The 20,694-nt window shown below is 36.4% G+C and overlaps 2 protein-coding genes across 5 annotated transcripts in view; both read left to right on the top strand.

The window, feature by feature from the left end:
* LOC113919880 (lymphocyte antigen 75-like) overlaps window positions 1–20,694 on the top strand; it is a 129,688-nt gene that overhangs the window by 69,528 nt on the left and 39,466 nt on the right. For all 4 annotated transcript variants that reach the window (XR_003519150.1, XR_003519148.1, XR_003519149.1 and 1 more), the window contains 6 exons: window positions 1,317–1,484; window positions 3,094–3,210; window positions 7,989–8,183; window positions 13,524–13,750; window positions 15,314–15,482; window positions 18,915–19,064. Coding sequence is in view for 1 of the 4 variants with exons in the window: in XM_027589762.1 (XP_027445563.1) it covers window positions 1,317–1,484; window positions 3,094–3,210; window positions 7,989–8,183; window positions 13,524–13,750; window positions 15,314–15,482; window positions 18,915–19,064 (1,026 nt within the window). In the remaining 3 variants the exon portion in view is untranslated. The remainder of the gene's footprint in view (window positions 1–1,316; window positions 1,485–3,093; window positions 3,211–7,988; window positions 8,184–13,523; window positions 13,751–15,313; window positions 15,483–18,914; window positions 19,065–20,694) is intronic.
* LOC113919882 (60S ribosomal protein L17-like) lies at window positions 18,230–18,840 on the top strand. The gene has a single exon (XM_035726644.1). The coding sequence runs from the start codon at window positions 18,259–18,261 to the stop codon at window positions 18,811–18,813; it is 555 nt and encodes a 184-aa protein (XP_035582537.1). The 5' UTR covers window positions 18,230–18,258; the 3' UTR covers window positions 18,814–18,840.

Here is a 20,694-nt window from a genome sequence, read left to right as displayed (position 1 = left end):
CAGGTAGAATTATTATATGTTAGGTACTTTGTCATTGATTTGTTATTTTAGACATATCTTTATTTTTGTCAGCTGACAATGGTACTTGACCTTTCAGTTTTAAGTTCCTATTAGCCTCATTTTGTATATATTTTGTGTTTATAGCCTATAGGAAACTCTATTTGTGGGAATTTTTTTGGTAATTTGTATCAACAACTATTATTTCTTTTTAAGAGCCACTGTTAAGATTCATTTGTTTGTAAGTAACAGTAACCAGCTCAAGCTAGCTTAAGCCAAAAGGGAAATTTAGATCCTCAAAAATGGGGAAATAGCTGAGCTTCATGAGAATGGGAATAAGAAACTGAATGGAACCAGGAACCCAGAGATACTATCCCCCACCTATCCCTTCTGTTTCTCTCTATGGATTTGCACTCTTCTTTTTATATACTTTCTGCTTCTCTCTGCACATGGTGAAACATGGCAGCTCTGTAGTTTTCAATAATAGCTGGACCTGGAGATGAATTGACTATTCCTGAATTCCAAATTCTTAGAGAGAATCTGATGTACCTTACTAAGTAAGGTATGCGATCTCTAGCCTAGTCAGAGGAAAGTGGTTTCACAACTGCCAGGGGCCCACATTTGTGCGTTTGCAGTAGAGAAAAGATACAGTTACTTTCCAAACAGAGGGAGTTGTGAGCTGGGAGAGATTCGGAATGGTATCTACTGAAGATTAAATCTGTTTGATTGGCTGTGAGTAGAGCATATCTATATTTGGATCTTCTTAAATGTATGGCTTTTTCATAAAATTTTTTTGATTTTCTAGATGTCAGATTTTCAACTATTTCTGTTTGCTTTCATTAAAGCAACAACTTAGAACATCACGTATTTCATTAAAATATACCTTTAAAAAATAAATAAAAAATAAGATGTATCTATAAAATTAGAGAAGATACCAGTAACCAGAAACTTAAAGATGAGTTCCAAAGTTATAGTTAGGTGCCCATTATTAATATCTTTGTATCGTCTCTGAGGTCACCCCTTGTATTTCAGGTTTGGTGATAGGGGAAGACAGAAACTACATTTAACCTAACAGCATCTCATGTTTTATATTCTCCCACTCATTCCACAGCAGGGGAAAGAAATTGTGTTAAATAAATTCCTTCTTACAGAAACCCAGTTAAGAGGTCACATTATATTTGAGTATAAACAGAACAAGCATCATTAAGCTATTATTAATTGGCTTCCTGAATATTCCCTACAAATCAAGCCTAATTACCATGAACAGGATTTAACATTTATGTCTAAAGTTAGAATTCATACCATTGTCTTTTTTTTAGATGATACTGAAAAAGAGGTCAAAGCACTTGACAATGTTCAGTGTCCATCTCCTGTTCTATTTACTCCATGGATACCATTTCAGAACTCTTGCTACAATTTCATAATAGCAAAGACTGAATATATGGCAACACCATCAGATGAAGTTCATTCTAAATGCCAGAAAATGAGTAAGTATCTTATGTGGCCATTATGTATATGTTCATTAAAAAACAAATCTCACCTGAGGTGTGTTATAAATATTTCTTATTAGCACTAGATCTCAAAAATATTCATCTCCTAATTTCTACATTGTCAACTAAAAAAGTATTAAAATTTTGTTTAGTTAAAATAGAGAATATAAGAATTACTTCTTTACCCATCCATTAAAGAGCTAGTCTGTCTTTACATGTATAAATAAATGAGTTCTACTTACAAAGGAAAAGAAATGACTCTAGCAAGCAGAGAATTGGATGTTAAACCAAGTTAGACCGTGGGCAAAGTGAAAATAGGTGAATTTGGGTGGTCGAAAGCTCAGATAAGTGGTCAAAAGCAAAGAAGCGGCTCTGCTTAAAAGAAATGCATATTTCACACTTTCAGTTCTTAGGACTCTTCAGATATTCCCTGTGAGATCCACGGAGGATTTGTGACTGCTGAATAATGGACCCGTGAACTGTGGAAGTTCCTATGGAAAATATCAAACCATTCTTCCCAAAAGTGTGCTGTTTAGAAACTAGTCTTGAGAGATAGTCTACGAAAAGGGCCCTTAGAAAAAGAACAAGGTTGAGAAATACTATACACCATGGCTTCCTGTTAGACATTATCAAATGTACATCAGCATATACTTTAAGAAGTACTGCCATAAATGAACTAGTTTAACTTTGTTTAACCAATGTTTGACACTTTTATCCATCTAGTCTTTTTCTGAGAAACTCCTGCTAATTTCCTGAGGAACACCTTTGGGAAATATTACACTTTTTTAACCCTAATATAAAGAGTAATCTCTAAGGAAAAGGAAGATCTATCATATAGACCATCCAAGAGGTTTTGTTTATTATAATCTTTGGCCGTGTATCATTAATATGGCTAAATTTGTACCAATTCAAAATAAGCTTTAAATGGGGAAAAGTGAAGTGAATCAATGTTTTAAATTCTCCACTCAGCTGCTAGTTTTACACTGTTGTTTAAGACCAAATTTAACATCAAGATGTTTGGGGTACCTGGGTGGCTCAGTTGCTTAAGCGTCTGACTCCTGATTTGGGCTCAGGTCATGGTTTCAGGGTCGTGAGATCTGTGAAGGGCTAAGCATGGAGCCTGCTTAAGATTCTCTCTCTTCCTCTGTCCTTCCCCTCCCATGTGCTATCTCTCTCAAAATAAATAAAATAAAATAACATCAAAATGTTTGAAAACTTCTTAATCTATTCATTTTAGTACAATGAGATAGTTTTTTTAAAAAGATTTATTTATTCATTTGAGAGAAAGAGAGAGAGCCCAAGCAGGGGGAGGGGCAGAGGGAGAGAATCTCAAGCAGACTCCCTACTGAGCACAGAGTCCTAAGTGGAGCTGGATCTCATGACCCTGAGATCATGACCTGAGCTGAAACCAGGAGTTGGGTGCTCAACTGACTGGTCCACCCAGGAGCCCCAGGACAATGAGATAGTTTTAATTTACATGTCTGTCTTATTTTCCAATATTGTTTTAGAGTTTATTAAGCTGAGAAATAAAATTTTGTAAATCTATCAAAATAAAGTGTTCTAGATAAGTAATTATTAAAATTATTGACTATTTTTTATTTAACAGATCCAAAATCACATGTTCTGAGTATTCGAGATGAAAAAGAAAATAACTTTGTTCTGGAGCAACTTCTGCACTTCAGTAGTATGGCTTCATGGGTCACGTTAGGTATAACTTATGAAAGTAAGTTGTAAATCTGCTGATTTTCTCTATTTATATTATTCATACTTCATTATGAACTACTTGTTTACCAAGCTACAAAAATAAAGTTCTTCAAAGTGTATGTTTACCAATATACAAAATTATAATTATGCATTTAGCAGAACTTATATAAATACCAGACAATTTTTGTATCTCAAATCTGCCATTAAAATGCCTTTACCACCAAGGTTAGAGTTATATGGTGGAAAATAATTTCCTTTCTCCACTATCTTTCCTACCAATTCAAGACTAACGAAAAATGATCACGCTGCCACAGAAATCTTCAATATTTATCTTATATCTCTACTATGTATATGGGATGAGTGAGAATGGAATTATACTTCTATTAATGTTGCACCTTTGGGTTTACAGCATTGGCTTGGAGTGGGCATTAGAAAAATAAGAAACAGTCTGACAATGAGATAGAATATTTGAAATTGGGACTAAATGCCACAAGTCCAAGGTATAATTACTATGAATATTTTAAAGATTTATTCATTTATTTTAGAGGGAGAGGAGAGAGAGAGAGCACATGTATGCACACGCAGTGGCAGAGGAGGGGCAGAGGGAGAGGAAGAGAATCTCCAGCAGACTCCCTGGTGAGCAGGAGCACCATACAGAGCTCAACCCCATGACCCTGAGAGCATGACTTGAGCTGAAATCAAGAGTTGGCCACCCAACCAACTGAGCTACCCAGGCATTCTGCTATGAAATTTTTTAAAACACAGACTCTAATAATAGCAGAAATAAGACCAACTTAGAAAAATACTCAGAAATGTCCTGAAAATCATAGAAGTTTTAGAATTAGGAAAAAAGTCACTCTGAGACATCACACATCAAAAGCATACATTTAGCCAAAAAGGGCGGTGGGCCTTACTAAGGGGCACAGGATAATGACAGCCAAAGGCAGAAGCTAAATTACTCAAATATGACCATTTTAAAAATAGCCTTCTTGGGGCGCCCAGTGGCTTGGTCGGTTAAGCATCTACCTTCAACTCAGGTCATGATCCCAGGGTCATGAGATTGAGCCCCACATCACATCGGGCTCCCTGCTCAGTGGGGAGCCTGCTTCTCCCTCTGCCCTTCCCCCTGCTGGTGCTCTCTCTCTCAAATAAACAAATAAAATCCTTTAAAAAAAATATAGCCCTCTCCTTGCTATCTAACCTAACTTTTTTTTTAGAATTGCTAAGGTTTTTCTTAAATATTTATGGCATGCTGATGAGTTAACAAAAATTAAGGTATCAAGCAATAGGTAAGACTTAGGTTGCCAGTTGAAAATGAGTTCATCGTAGTAGGACTTAAGGGCCCAAATCCTTTCTCCAATGACACTCGAATACCCTTAAAAATAAAATGGAGAGAAAGTAGGTGGAAAGTTCCCAGGCTTTACCTGGAAATGACTGAGGAAAGAGTGTTCCCATAGGGACCAGTGGAGACCACACCCAGGATATAAGATTTCAATTTTACCTTCTGATATACTTTGTTAGTCATGTTATCAGAAACAACTGAAAAGGTATTCTGTATTCTGAAAAGCACTTTCAGATCTGTACACTTCCTTTTAAGCATCTTAACTTCTTTTTATAAATTGTAAGAGTAACAAAATTTCTACTAAAATATATAGACATGAGAGATATAGAAAGATGTTTCAAGCAAACAGCAAATTTGGTTTAAATCTAATTCTTACTGGCTTAATTCATATCCATAGATTTTTTTAATTATTTCAATATACTTAAATAATATTTAATTATAATGCCACTGATACAAAGGATTTTGGTGTTTTTTTTTTTAAGTTCTGACTTTTCACAATTAGAGAAAGATAAGTATCATATGATCTAAGTGATATGAGGAATTCTTAATCTCAGGAAACAAAACTGAGGGTTGCTGGAGTGGTGTGGGGTGGGAGGGATGGGGTGCCTGGATGACAGACATTGAGAAGGGTGTGTGCTATGGTGAGCGTTGTGAATTGTGTAAGACTGTTGAATCACAGACCTGTACCTCTGAAACAAATAATACATTATATGTAAAAAAAAAAAAAAAAAGAAGATAGTAGGAAGGGAAAAATGAAGGGGGGGACATCAGAGGGGGAGACGAACCATGAGAGACTATGGACTCTGAGAAACAAACTGAGGGTTCTAGAGGGGAGGGGGGTGGGGGGATGGGTTAGCCCGGTGATGGGCATTAAGGAGGGCACGAATTGAATGGAGTACTGGGTGTTATACACAAACAATGAATCATGGAACGAAACATCAAAAACTAATGATGTAATGTATGGTGACTAACATAATAAAATTAAATTAAAAAAAAAAAAGTTCCGACTTTTCAGAGTAGGGCCATGAATAGAAACTACTAAGGGAAGCCACTTGTCAACTGAAAGATGCTTCAAACCAAGTGAAAAAGTGGCCCTTTTGTATAGCAACTTTAGGAATATACCCCCATCCACCATACTGGCCAGAAAATTGTCAGTTAAATGTTTGGGGAGAGGGAAAGAGGGCCTGGGAGACAGGGGGTGATATAAAGCAGTGAGTAGGAACCAGATCACATGTACGTGTTTCTAGCATGTCTTTGCTGCAGGCAGATGTTTAGGTATAACTGCCTCGGAAGATGGTCATCAGTGAAAGGTACAAATAACCAGGACAACAATGGGTATGTGTAGTTTATAGTGACATCACTCTTCATGCAAATTCATAATTTTATTAGGCCTCGCAACTTATTTTTACAGAAAGTTTGATATATTCCCATACCACACAATTCAGCCATTTAAGATATACAATTTAATGGCTTTAATATAGTCCCAGAGTTGTGTAGCTATCACTACCCCAAAAAGAAACACCATACCCATTAGCACTTCCTCCTCCTTCCCTATCCCTTCTCCCAACTCCCAGCAACTACTGATCTGTTTTCTGACTCTACAGATCACCCATTCTGGACATTTCATACAAGTGAGATCATACAATATGTGATTTTTTGTGTGTGTGACTGGCTTGTTCTACTTAGCATAATGGCTTATGCATGTAGCACTGCAGCATGTTTCAGTATTTCAGTCCTTTTTATGGCTGAATAATACTCTATTGTATGGATATACCATATTTTATTTATCCATTCATCAGTTGATGGACATTTAGATTCTTTTCACTTTTTTGGTTGTGAATAATGCCACTATGAACATTCACATGCTAGTTTCTATGTGGATGTATATTTTCATTTATCTTGGGTGTATACTTAAGAGAGGAATTGCTGGGTGTTTTTTTAACCCTTTGAAGAACTAACAGACTGTTTTCCTAAGCTGCTATACCATTTTCCATACCTTCCAATTTTTCTATATTTATGCCAACACTTGTTTTTATCTCTTTTTTTGATGTAGCCATCCTAGTAGGTATGAAGTGGTATCTAATTGAGGTTTTTATTTTATTTTTATTTCATTTCCCTGATGACTAATGATATTAAACATAATTTCATGTGTTTATTGGCTGTTTATATATCATCTTTGGAAAAAACTTTATTCAGATCATTTACCCATTTTTTAATTATTTGTATTTTTATTGTTGAGTTATAATTATATATTCTGGATATAAGTTCCTTGTCAAATAAATGACTTGTAAATATTTTCTCCCATCACTTTTTTTTTTTAAGTAAGCTCTGTACCCAACATGGAGCTCGAACTCACTACCCCAAGATCAAGAGTCACAAGCGCTACTGACTGAGCCAGCCAGCTGTCTCCCGCAATCACTCTGATAGTAGAATTTGTAGCACAAAACTTTTGTTTTAAGATTTTATTTATTTATTTGAGAGAGCACGTGAGATCACAAGCGGGGAAGGGGTGGGGGAGAGGCAGAGGGAGAAGGACAAGTAGAGTCCCCATGGAGCAGGGAGCCCGACTCGGGGCTCCATCCCAGGACCCTGAGATTATGATCTGAGCTGAAAGCAGACACTTAACCTACTGAGCCAACCAGGAGCCCCACACAAAACTTTTTAATTTTAATGAAGTCCAATTTATCTTATCACTTATGCATATCTATGCTTTGCCTACCCCATGGTGATGAAGAAATACTCCTATGCTTTATTCTAAGAGTATTATAGTTTTAGCTCTTACCTTTAGGTCTATGATCTATTTTGAGTTAATTTTCTGTATGGTAAAAGGAAAGGGTCTAACATATATACACATATAAATGTGTTTATTTATGTATATATATGTTTATATATATGGTTATATATATTTATATAACTATGTATATATATATATATGTGTGTTTATATAAATCACATATATATATTTTTTGCATGTAGATATCCTGTGGTCCCAGGGACTACTCTTTTATATTGAATTGTCTTGGCACCCTTGTCAAAAATCAGTTGACATGAATGTGCCCAACTGTGTATGGTTTAGGTCCAGAGAAGAGATTTCTATCACTAGTTTTGTAATGTGTTAATTTTTAAATAAAATAATTATATTCACTTTCATTGCAATTAAAATTATATACAGGAGAAATGAAAATTCGATTTAAAAAATAACAAAACATAAAGCTACTACAGGATGGTGAAATTATAAGTAAATTTTAATTTTTATGTTTTAATTTGTACTTTCCAAACTAAATATAAGCATGATTTCCTGTTATGGTCAGAAAATATTTTAAAGGGATATACATACTCATACAACTTTTTAGAAAGTAGGTAAAAAAGAAAGAGAATTGGTTGAGTTTGAAATATTAACTATAATTCAAGTCTTCATTTAATCTCTAAACATAGAAAAACTGTTTCTTCCCTAGATAGTTCTCTTCTGTGGTCTGATAAGACCATGCTGTCATACACAAATTGGAGAGGAGGAAGACCAGATATAAAAAATGACAAGTTTTTTGCTGGCTTGAGTACTGATGGCTTCTGGGATTTTCAAACCTTCAGTGTTCTTGAAGAAATACTTCACTATACCCAGAACAGCATTCTTGCTTGTAAAATTGAAATGGGTAAGTATGCTTATGTAGACTTTCCCCTACAGGGAAAGAGAACATAAGGCTGTCAGCTCCACGGGTAGGAATCATGAACCGTACTGTTTGAGTGCCTCCTCTATTTTCCGTCCTATGAGAGGTACTACGGAAGTTACAGAAGAAGGAAAAGACACAGTCCGCATTGTCATGGTCTTGAAATCAAGGAGTAAAATGTAGTTGGGGAGACAGCATTTAATTCGTTAGCATTGTTTTATGTAGGTTAGTTTTAGGTTATTTGGTAGTGGCTTAAGTTTGTTGGAAAGTCAAAAGAGATCGATGAAAACAGGAATAATGAAAACAAAAAATGCTTTGAGGACAAGGCAAGACTTGGTTGGGTCTTGAAGACTGGATAAGATTTTTATAAATAAGAAAGTGTGTTTGGGTAAAGTTTTGACATTCTAGCCTAAAAATAAACATCTCTTAAATTTGCCTAATTCCTTAAGTAAAGCTATTTTTAAATGCATATCAGTTTTAAATTTTTCACAGTTTCGAAACTGTTATAATGACCACTATGGTTTAAGGCCTCTGCTAACATCCAGGCTGATCTCCCTTCATAGTGCCACAGAATAACTTTCTGGAGCATCATTTCAATCAGCAATCTACAGGGTTTCCCTATTACCAATTACTTTGAGTCCATGTACGCTTCTAAGACTTTTTAGAAACACTGTCAATTCTAAAATTCTAGGCTTTCTTCCAGCCCCCAATTCTTCCCCCATTCTTGGCTCAATAAGGCTCTTTTTGTGTCAGGCTGATCTCTTAATTGTCCCATGTACCGTGTATGCTTATCCTCATTTGCACATTTATTTATGGTTTTTATGCACAAAAGACTTCCACCTTCTTTTTTACTTCTTTAACAAACTTTTTACTTTAGAATGATTTTTATGTTTATAGAAAAGTTACAGAGACAGTACAGAGAATTCCCATATACACCATAATCAATTTCCCCTATTGTTGACATCTTACATTAGTAAGGTACATTTGTCACAACTAATAAACCAGTGTGATAGACTACTATTTACTAAAGTCCATCCATTATTCAGATTTTTTATTTTTTACTTAATGTTCCTTTTCTATTCAGGATTCCATCCAGGATACTATGTTACATATAGTCATCATGTCTCCTTAGGTTTCTCTTGACTGTGAAAGTTTCTTAGAATTTCCTTACTTTTGATGACCTTGACAGTTTTGAGGAGCACTGGTAATGTATTTTGTGGAATGTGCCTCACTTTGGGTTGGCTGATGTTTTTCTCATGATTAAACTGGAGTTGTGAGTTTGAGATTTAGGAAAAAAAACACAGAGTTAAAGTGTCATTTTCATCACATCATATGAAGGGTTTGCCATCAACACCACTTACCACTGTTGATTTTAACCTTGATCACCTGGCTCTAGATGATGTTTGTTAGCTTTCTCCACTGCAAAGTTACTCTTTTCCCCATTTCCATACCATATTCTTTGTAAGGAAGTCACCATAATCAGCCCACACTTAACAGACTGAAGAGTCATTCTCCATCTTCCTGAGAGGGGTGTATCTATGTAAATTACTTGGAATTCTTCTGTACAAGAGATTTGTCCATTCTCTCCCATTTTTAAATTTATTCAGTCAGTTGTTTATATCAGTATTGGCTCATGGTTATATATTTTATATTTTGGGTTATAATGCAATATGCTACATTATGTAATATTTTATTCAAATTGTTCTAGTTTTGGCTCTTTCACTTGGCTTCTGTGCCTCTTTGAAGTACCCTCATCGTTGTGGTTTTGTTACTGTTATATGAGTCTTCATTTGTTTTTAGCTTACTTTCTGGTTACCTTATTTTTTTTTTTTTTTTTTTTAGTCCTAATTTCATCTAACCTAAACTCTGCAAACCGAATTTGTTAAGCAGGCTTTCGGACTCTCTTACTTCAGAGGAATCTCTCCTTCTCTACAGTCACACATATTATAGTGGCTAATTGTTTGGCCTGTGTTTCAGGAATTGTTGTTTTCTGTCCCCAATTCCTATGTGAGCTCCTTAAATGAAAGACAGTGTTTATACCTTTCTTTAGTCAACCAGACAACTGTAATATTTAAGAACATATTATATGTGTTGTGGCAATAATGAAAATAAAGTCTACATTTTACTTCCCTTGTTAATAAGAAATCCAGTTTTATTTAACTTTACAAATAATTGCATGTCCAGTCTTACCCAAAATATGTATTTTTTTAATTTTTATTTTATTATGTTATGTTAATCACCATACATTACATCATTAGTTTTTGATGTAGTGCTCCATGATTCATTGTTTGCGTATAACACCCAGTGCTCCATTCAGTACGTGCCCTCTTTAATACCCATCACCAGGCTAACCCATCCCCCCCACCCCCTCCCCTCTAGAACCCTCCGTTTGTTTCTCAGAGTCCATCATCTCTCATGGTTCATCTCCCCCTCCAATTTCCTCCCTTCATTTTTCCCTTCCTACTATCTTCTTTTTTTTTTTTAACATATAATGTATTATTTGTTTCAGAGGTACAGGTCTGTGATTCAACAGTCTTACACAATTCACAGTGCTCACCATAGCACATACCCTCCCCAATGTCTATCACCCAGCCACCCCATCCCTCCCACCCCCCACCATTCCAGCAACCCTCAGTTTGTTTCCTGAGACTAAGAATTCCTCGTATCAGTGAGATCATATGATACATGTCTTTCCCTGATTGACTTATTTCGCTCAGCATAATACCCTCTAGTTCTATCCACATCATTGCAAATGGCAATATTTCGTTCCTTTTGATGGCTGCATAATATCCCATTGTATATATATACCACATCTTCTTTATCTATTCATCTGTTGATGGACATCTTGGCTCTTTCCATAGTTTGGCTATTGTGGACATTGCTGCTATAAACATTGGGGTGCATGCACCCCTTCGGATCACTACATTTGTATCTTTGGGGTAAATACCCAGTATTGAAATTGCTGGGTCACACGGTAGCTCTATGTTCAACTTTTTGAGGAACCTCCATACTGTTTTCCAGAGTGGCTGTACCAGCTGGCATTCCCACCAACAGTGTAGGAGGGTTCCCCTTTCTCCACAACCTTGCCAACATCTGTCATTTCCTGACTTGTTAATTTTAGCCATTCTGACCGGTGTGAGGTGGTATCTCATTGAGGTTTTGATTTGGATTTTCCTGATGCCGAGCTATGTTGAGCACTTTTTCATGTGTCTGTTGGCCATGTGGATGTCTTCTTTGCAGGAATGTCTGTTCATGTCTTCTGCCCATTTTTTGATCGGATTATTTGTTCTTTGGGTGTTGAGTTTGATAAGTTCTTTATAGATTTTGGATACTAACCTTTATCTGATATGTCATTTGCAAATATCTTCTCCCAATCTGTCGGCTGTCTTTTGGTTTTGTTGACTGTTTCCTTTGCTGTGCAAAAGCTTTTTATCTTGATGAAGTCCCAATAGTTCATTTTTGCCCTTGCTTCCCTTGCCTTTGGCAAAGTTTCTAGGAAGAAGTTGCTGCAGCTGAGGTCAAAGAGGTTGCTGCTTGCGTTCTCCTCTAGAATTTTGATGGACTCCTGCCTCACATTTAGGTCTTTCATCCATTTTGAGTCTATTTTTGTGTGTGGTGTAAGGAAATGGTCCAGTTTCATTCTTCTGCACGTGGCTGTCCAATTTCCCAACACCATTTGTTGAAGAGACTGTCTTTTTTCCACTGGACATTCTTTCCTGCTTTGTCAAAGATTAGTTGACCATAGCGTTGAGGGTCCATTTCTGGGTTCTCTATTCTGTTCCACTGATTTTTGTGTCTGTTTTTGTGCCAATACCATACTGTCTTGATGATGACAGCTTTGTAATAGAGCTTGAAGTCCGGAATTGTGATGCCACCAGCTTTGTTTTTCTTTTACAACATTCCTCTGGTTATTCGGGGTCTTTTCTGGTTCCATACAAATTTTAGGATTATTTGTTCCATTTCTTTGAAAAAAGTTGATGGTATTTTGATAAGGATTGCATTAAATGTGTAGATTGCTCAAGGTAGCATAGACATTTTCACAATATTTGTTCTTCCAATCCATGAGCATGGAAAGTTTTTCCATTTCTTTGTGTCTTCCTCAATTCCTTTCATGAGTATTTTATAGTTTTCTGAGTACAGATTCTTTGCCTCTTTGGTTAGATTTATTCCTAGGTATCTTATGGTTTTGGGTGTAACTGTAAATGGGATTGACTCCTTAATTTCTCTTTCTTCTGTCTTGTTTTTGGTGTATAGAAATGCCACTGATTTCTGTGCATTGATTTTATATCCTGCCACTTTACTGAATTCCTGTATGAGTTCTAGCAGTTTTGGGGTGGAGTCTTTTGGGTTTTCCATATAAAGTATCATATCATCTACAAAGAGTGAGAGTTTTGCTGCTTCTTTGCCAATTCGGATGGCTTTTATTTCTTTTGTTGTCTGATTGCTGAGGCTAGGACTTCTAGTACTATGTTGAATAACAGTGGTGATAGTGGACATCCCTGCTGTGTTCCCGAACTTAGAGGAAAAGCTCTCAGTTTTTCCCCATTTAGAATGATATTCGCTGTGGGTTTTTCATAGATGGCTTTTATGATATTGAGGTATGTACCCTCTATCCCTATACTCTGAAGAGGTTTAATCAAGAAAGGATGCTGTACTTTGTCAGATGCTTTTTCTGAATCTATTGAGAGGATCATATGGTTCTTGTTCTTTCTTTTATTAATGTACTGTATCACACTGATTGATTTGTGGATGTTGAACCAACCTTGCCGCCCAGGAATAAATCCCACTTGGTCGTGGTGAATAATCCTTTAATGTACTGTTGGATCCTATTGGCTAGTATTGTGGTGAGAATTTTTGCATACAGTTCATCAGGGATATTGGTCTGGAGTTCTCCTTTTTGATGGGGTCTTTGTCTGATTTGTGGATCAAGGTAATGCTGGCCTCATAAAATGAAATTGGAAGTTTTCCTTCCATTTCTATTTTTTGGAACAGTTTCAGAAGAATAAATATTAATTCTTCTTTAAAGGTTTGGTAGAATTCCCCTGGGTAGCCGTCTGGCCCTGGGCTCTTGTTGGGAGATTTTTGATCACTGCTTCAATTTCCTTAGCAGTTAGGTTCTGTTCAGGTTTTCTATCTCTTCCTGGTTCAGTTTTGGTAGTTTATACATCTCTAGGAAGGCATCCAATTCTTCCAGATTATCTAATTTGCTGGCATATAGTTGCTCATAATATGTTCTTATAATTGTTTATATTTCTTTGCTGTCCAAAATATGTATTTTAAATAATTTAAATATAATCCTTAATACTTTTAATTTAAATGTTATAGTTGACTACAAGGAAGAATATAATGCTACTCTGCCACAGTTTATCCCATATGAAGATGGTATTTATAATGTTATACAAAAAAAGGTAACATGGTATGAAGCATTAAACTTGTGTTCTCAAAGTGGAGGTTATTTGACAAGTGTTCATGACCAAAATGGCCAGCTCTTTCTGGAAGACCTCGTAAAACGTGATGGATTTCCACTATGGATTGGGCTCTCAAGTCATGATGTAAGTCTTGTTTTATTTTCCAGAAATTTTCCAAATGTGTTAGGAGGTTGGAAATTTGGGCATAAGATATTAATTCAAAGTATAACATCAGATTAAGTCCTGGGACTCAATTTGCATAGCATAGTGCTTTCTTACCTTTTTGCAACACAAACCAAATAGAAATTTGTATTTGTAGAATGCAGTAGGGCAAATGGCAGACTGCAGCTGCCCTAGACACTCCCAGGCCATCCCAAGGGCCCAGTAGATGAATATCTCAACAACACTGCTCTGTCACCTAGTTGGGGCAGACCAACTGGAAAGCGGGTAAAACAGGAATAGCACAGAATCAGAAAAACCTGAGGTCCAGTACTAGTGGCGGGTCTTCCATTTACATGTTCAGTGATCATGAGCAGGTTATTTAACCTTTGCAAGCTTATTTCTTCTTCATCTGTAAAACTGGGATGATAGTATTTTCCTTAATATAGGATTAAAGTGAAGAGTAACACAAAAATTTATATAAAATGCCAAATAAAATTCTTAATGTTAGAACTAATAAATGTATACTTTCTTCTCTCACTTTCCCCCTACAAATTGCACTATCTGAGAATAATGTTTTGGTAGTAAACATATCTTTTGTGCCTCTATTTGAATCTTATTAATTAGTATATTCATGTACCTATAGTAATGTCCAGTACACCAAAAATAGGCATCTATTGAGATTAGTATTGAAGGCCTAATTTAAATAATCTTTAGAACAAAGTGAAGAAAACAAAAGAAAGGATGACACATTAGGATTATAGAAGCAAGGGAAAACCAAAAGTAATCTTCCCATATAAATTTCGTGGGAAGTATTTTCTTCCAGCCCCCTGCTGTTTGATGGCTTCTATAATATGAAAAAATGAAGCCAGAGACACAAATCGCAGAATATAAAACATAAAAAACAATATTCAGGATATTATGGAGATTGGGATTGTAAATCTGTAATTGTAACAAATGGAAGCCATTTGCATGTCATTTAATTTCAAGTGTTATATAAACTCATCCTTATAAAAAATAAATCTAGAGACAGAGTATAGTAACTCTGTCCGTAAATGTAAAGTCCTACTTAAATTGCTCCAGAGTAAATGTCTCAAATCAAAGCATCAAAAGTAAATCCCTGATTTTACAAATAGGTCCAATATATACAAATTATAACAATTGTAAGCAAATAATTAAAAATCCATTCCAATACTTCTTAAAGTATGTATATTCTTTTTTTTTAAGACTTTATTTATTTATTGGACAGAGAGAGACACAGTGAGAGAGGGAACACAAGCAGGGGGAGTGAGAGAGGGAGAAGCAGGCTTCCCGCGGAGCAGGGAGCCTGATGTGGGGCTCGATCCCAGGACCCTGGGTTCATGACCTGAGCCGAAGGCAGACGCTTAACGACTGAGCCACCCAGGCGCCCCTATATATTCTTTTTAATGTTATTTTTGAACATTCTTTTGTCTGGAATCAGGTTATCTCTATTAATCTTTAAAAAAATCAATTCTTATGCTAAAAAAGTCCTAAGCTTTTTTTTTGTCTCTATTATTCTTAAAACAGGGAAGTGAATCAAGTTTTGAATGGTCTGATGGCAGTACATTTGACTACATCCCATGGAAAGATAAACAGTCTGCTGGAAATTGTGTTGTCTTGGATCCAAAAGGAATTTGGAGACATGAAAAATGCAAGTCTGTTAGTGATGGTGCTATTTGTTATAAACCTACAAAATGTAAGACTTGATTTTGAATAACTATATTTATTAAAATATGACATTTTGTTTTTTGCACATGATTAAATATTCAAAGGAATTTTTTGTCAATTTTTAAATAAGGTTTATTCACAAATCCTATAAAAACAATTTTGATACTTTGTGAAGAGAAACAAATATGATATACCCATTCAGGGTATGTTCCCGAAGACTTTCAGTTCCTCTGTCACTGGGTACCTATAACTAATATGTGAATTTAAATTTCACTTAGCAATGTTTTTCAAAGGCTGAAATGCTCCTTTTAAAAAAGAGTTCAGCAGTATATAAATTTGGGAAATACCTTAGGTTTGATTTACCATATTGATGGCTCTGGGAATTTCTATAGTAAAGAAATCTATTTAACTTTGTGTAACTAAGCATTTTGCAAACTTATATGATCCTTAAAATCTAAGGAAAAAGCCCCTTCCATCAGGAGCTGGACTTGGGGTCATCCTGACTGGTAGGTAGAGCCTTGAAGAAGAGCACAAGAACGAAGACCACCCAGGAGCTGCAGAGGCCTGCTGGACAAGGCAAGAGATGGTGGCAGTGGCAGTTCTCAGGGCTTGCCCTGCTTTCTGCTCCAAAGAATCCTCCAGAGAAGATTCAACATTTGGAATTAAACAGATTCAAGCAGGAAAAAAATATGAAAACTTTATCCAGAGAAGCAAGTGAATATAAGAAAGGGAGAATGATTTCAAGAATGAGGAATAAATGGATAATCAAGAACTGACATCTCAGTTGTTAGGTACAGAAAATAAATGTAATGTTTTAGAAAATCAACTGGAATCCATGAAAAGTAAACAAAAAATGGAAAGGACATCTGTGTTAGCTAACCAGACTTTATAGGACCAAGTAGAATGACAACATGAACAAACACAAATTCAGTGCTATACTGGGTTGAATAGTATCCCCCCCAAATTCATGTCCACCCAGAACCTTGGCATGCAGCCTTATTTAAAAAGAGCCTTTCCAGATGTAATAGTTAAGATGGGGTAATGTAATGCTTGATTAGGATGGGCCCTAAATCCAATGACTGGTGTCCTTGTAAGAGGAGAGAAACAGACACAGAGGGAGAAGGCCCTTTGATGACAGAAGCAGAAATTGCAGTGATGTGGCTTCAAGACAAGGATTGCCATCAACCACCAGAAGCGAGGAGGCCTGAAACGGATTCTCCCTGAGAGCCTCCAGAAAGAACCAATCCTGCTGACACCTCAGTTTTAGACTTGCCTCCAGAACTGTGAGAGAATAAATTTCTGTTGTTTTAAACCACCAGGTTTATGGCAATTTATTATGGCAGCTCTGGGAAACTAATACAAGAGCAAAATTTATTTTATTTTTTTAAAAGATTTTATTTATTTATTTGAGAGAAAGCACAAGCAGGGGGAGCAGCAGAGGGAGAGGGAGAAGCAGGGAGCCCAGTGAGGACCCCGAAATCATGACCCGAGCCAAAGGCAGACATTTAACCGACTGAGCCACCCAGGCGCCCCCCAAGGGCAAACTTTAAAAATTGCATCTTCAAGGGGCTCCTGGATGGCTCAGTAGGTTAAATGTCCAACTCTTGACTTCAGCTCAGGTCATGATCTTGGGTTGTGAGGTCGGAACCCCCTGTTGGGCTCCACACTGGGCATGGAGCCTGCTTAAGATTCTCTCTCTCTGCCCCTTCCCCTCAACCCATCTTTCTCTCTCAAACAAAACAAAACAAAAACAAAAACTTAAAAAAAAATGGACTCTTCAAAAAAAAAGAAAATAACAAGGGTCGGTAAGGATGTGGAGAAATTGGAGCCCTTGTACATTGTTTGTGGGAATAAAAAGTGGTATGTAGCCACTGTGGAAAATGGTATGGTGATTTATCAAAAATTTTAACATAAAATTACCATAGGATCTAACAATTCCACTTCTGGGCATATACTCAAAAGAAATGGAAGTAGGGACTGGAACAGATATTTGTACAACCGTGTTCACAGCATCATTATTCACAATGGCCAAAAGTGAAAGCAACCCAAGTTGTCCATTGACAGATGAATGCGTAAGCAAAATGTGGTATATACATACTATGGAATATTATTCAGCATTAAAAAAGAAAGAAGTTCTGACACATAATACATAATGCAACCTGCATGGATGAATCTTGAGGACATTATTCTAAGTGAAATAAGCCAGACACAAAAAGGACAAATGCCATATGACTCCAATTATATAAGGTACCTCAAGTTGTCAAGTTCATAGAAACAGAAAGTAGAAAGATGGTTTCTGGGGGCAGACAGGAATGGGGAGTTATTATTTAATGGGTACAGAGGCATAGCTGCTGTCTTTGTAGGAGACAGATTGTGCTATGCAGATATACTGTATTTTGTAAACAAATTACCAAATTTTCACTTGTGGATATAATTTTAGAAGTAGTTTTTTATATGGCAAGGTAAAACTAGGTTTATATTATCAAGATAAAAAGCATCCAAAGAAAGCAACAATTTTAAGTATTATTTTGAAGTAGTTACAGGCCTGCCAAGCCTATCTTTGCTTCTTATTCTGTCTCTTCGAGGGCTAAATACTTTTTTCTGTTTTCTCAGTTTTAAAAATGGTACTGCAAAAGGCTAATCAGAATGTATACTCTTATTAGAGTATGGGCTGTAGCTTTCTTTGATGTGGGCATTGAGTTGAATGCTTCTTACCTATAGGAACCACAGTTTCAAATAGGGGTTAGTGAGATTTTAAAAGTCAGCTATTTTGCTCCCTAAGCGGCCTGAGGTGACCTCTGAAAATGGTTCACTATTCGCTTGACCCAGAAAACCCTACGAAATCATGTAAATCAAGAGGTTCAAATCTTCGTGTTCACTTTAAGAACACACGTGAAACTGCCCAGGCCATCAAGGGTATGCATATCCGAAAAGCCACCAAGTATCTGAAGGACGTCACTTTACAGAAGCAGTGTGTGCCATTCCGTCGCTACAATGGTGGAGTTGGTAGGTGTGCCCAGGCCAAACAGTGGGGCTGGACACAGGGTCGGTGGCCCAAGAAGAGTGCTGAATTTTTACTGCACATGCTTAAAAATGCAGAGAGTAATGCTGAACTTAAGGGTTTAGATGTTGATTCTCTGGTCATTGAGCACATCCAGGTGAACAAAGCCCCCAAGATGCGGCGTAGAACATACAGGGCTCATGGTCGGATTAACCCATACATGAGCTCTCCCTGCCACATTGAGATGATCCTTACTGAAAAAGAGCAGATTGTTCCTAAACCAGAAGAGGAGGTTGCACAGAAGAAAAAGATATCCCAGAAGAAACTGAAGAAACAAAAACTTATGGCCCGGGAGTAAATTCTGCAGAATAAATGCAAATAAAAAGAAAAAGAAAAAAAAAAAAAAAAGTCAGCTATTTTTTCTGTGCATTTTTACAGTCATGTCTAACATTTTTATAGCTAAAGAGGTGTCCTCTCATACATACTCATCAAGATGTCCAGCAGTAAAAGAGAATGCGTCACAATGGATCCAGTACAAGGAGCACTGTTACACATCTGACCAGGCATTGCACAATTTCTCAGAAGCCAAACAGTTCTGTTCAAAACTTGGTGAGTTAAAATTTATTGATTTTCTTGGACTCAATAATTTAATCATTGGAATTTTTTCCAAGAAAATAATTTGAAATAATGATTATATTTTGGAAAATATTTTGGGGGCACCTGGGTGGCTCAATCGGTAAATGTCCGATTCTTGATTTCGGCTCAGGTCATAATCTGAGGGTTGTGGGATCAAGCCCCAAGTTGGGCTCTGCGTTCAGTGGGAGTCTGCTTGGGATTCTCTCCCTTCCTCTCCCTCTGCCCCTCCCCACCAACACATGTACTCTCTCTCTCTCTCAAATAAATAAATAAATCTTTTTAAAACATTTTTAAAACACTCAATATTTATAATAGCATTTTATAACCTATAGCCTAGTGGATAAGTATTTTATGATATATGAGTTAAGTGGAATATTGAAATAGCCATTATAAATGACCAATGTAAGAGTACATGGAAAATAAAAGTAAGTGGAAAGAAGTAGAATAAAAAATTCCTAAGTGAACCATTATGTGAAAATGACAAATGAAATCATTTTAAATAAAGCTAGATATGTTTAGATGAAGGGATTAGGAGGCAAATTTTTTGTAAAGGTTAAGTATTAAATACAAAATTATAGATTTTCCCACTACTTAGTTATTAATAAGTAAGCTTATCCTGACCAGAGTAATCAAGGAAGCATGGGTTGTTCCTCCATTCTGCAATAGAAATGGCCCACATCCTCTGAGCACCATAAGGAACAGGACTTTTTGTCTTCAGATTTAACTATTTTAGAAAGGGCAACAATAACTGGATCTCTCCCATGATAAATTTACCCTATAGTCAAACTGTGAAATGACTTCTAGGGAGAATACCAAGAATATTTCAAAGACCTGCATCCTTGAATAGCAATTTAGCCAGACTGATGGCATTTATCTCATTTATTTTGCTAACTGTTGTGGAGACATTTGGCTGATTTTAAAATCTCCTTGTTACTGCTAACTACATGATGGAAATTTTTGTGTGGGAACTCTTATGTGCTATACACACACACACACACACACACACACACACACACACACACACACACACACAATGGGAACTATTGTGAACTATACATCCGTTCTGGAAGTCAGAAGCCTCTTCCTCCCACAGGAGAAAATAGAAAGGTTTACTGTCACTGTAGTGTGGGAGTTATTCATGTAAGCCTTGGAGGCAGACAGGTCTAAGTTTTAATGCACAACTCCCATACTTACTAGCTGAGGGATATTATGGAAGTTACATAATTGCTTCTCTTTTCTCATCTGAACAGTGAGAATGAAAATCGTGCTTATTTCAAAGGTTGGGTTGTTGTAGGAATTAATGAAATAAGATAATGTATGCAAATGTAGCACAGTGCCCTGCAAATAGTGAGCATTCAAACTATTATTATTATTAGAAAGGATTGGGATTGGCTTTCTAATTTTATAACTGACTAGCTGCGTAAAACTGACTAATTTACTTAATCTCCTTGAGCCTTTGTTTTCTCATCTGTAAAACAGTGATAATATCTTCCCTTACAGAATTATGTAATATTAAACAAGCACATGCACACTGTGATCTTCTATAAAGGAGGAAAGACTTGCCTTAGCCCTTCTTCCAATGCCACCAGCACAAAAGAAATGC

Source organism: Zalophus californianus, chromosome 3, assembly GCF_009762305.2.
Source record: "Zalophus californianus isolate mZalCal1 chromosome 3, mZalCal1.pri.v2, whole genome shotgun sequence".
Classification (NCBI taxonomy): domain Eukaryota; kingdom Metazoa; phylum Chordata; class Mammalia; order Carnivora; family Otariidae; genus Zalophus; species Zalophus californianus.
This window is presented reverse-complemented; position numbering and strand designations above follow the sequence as displayed.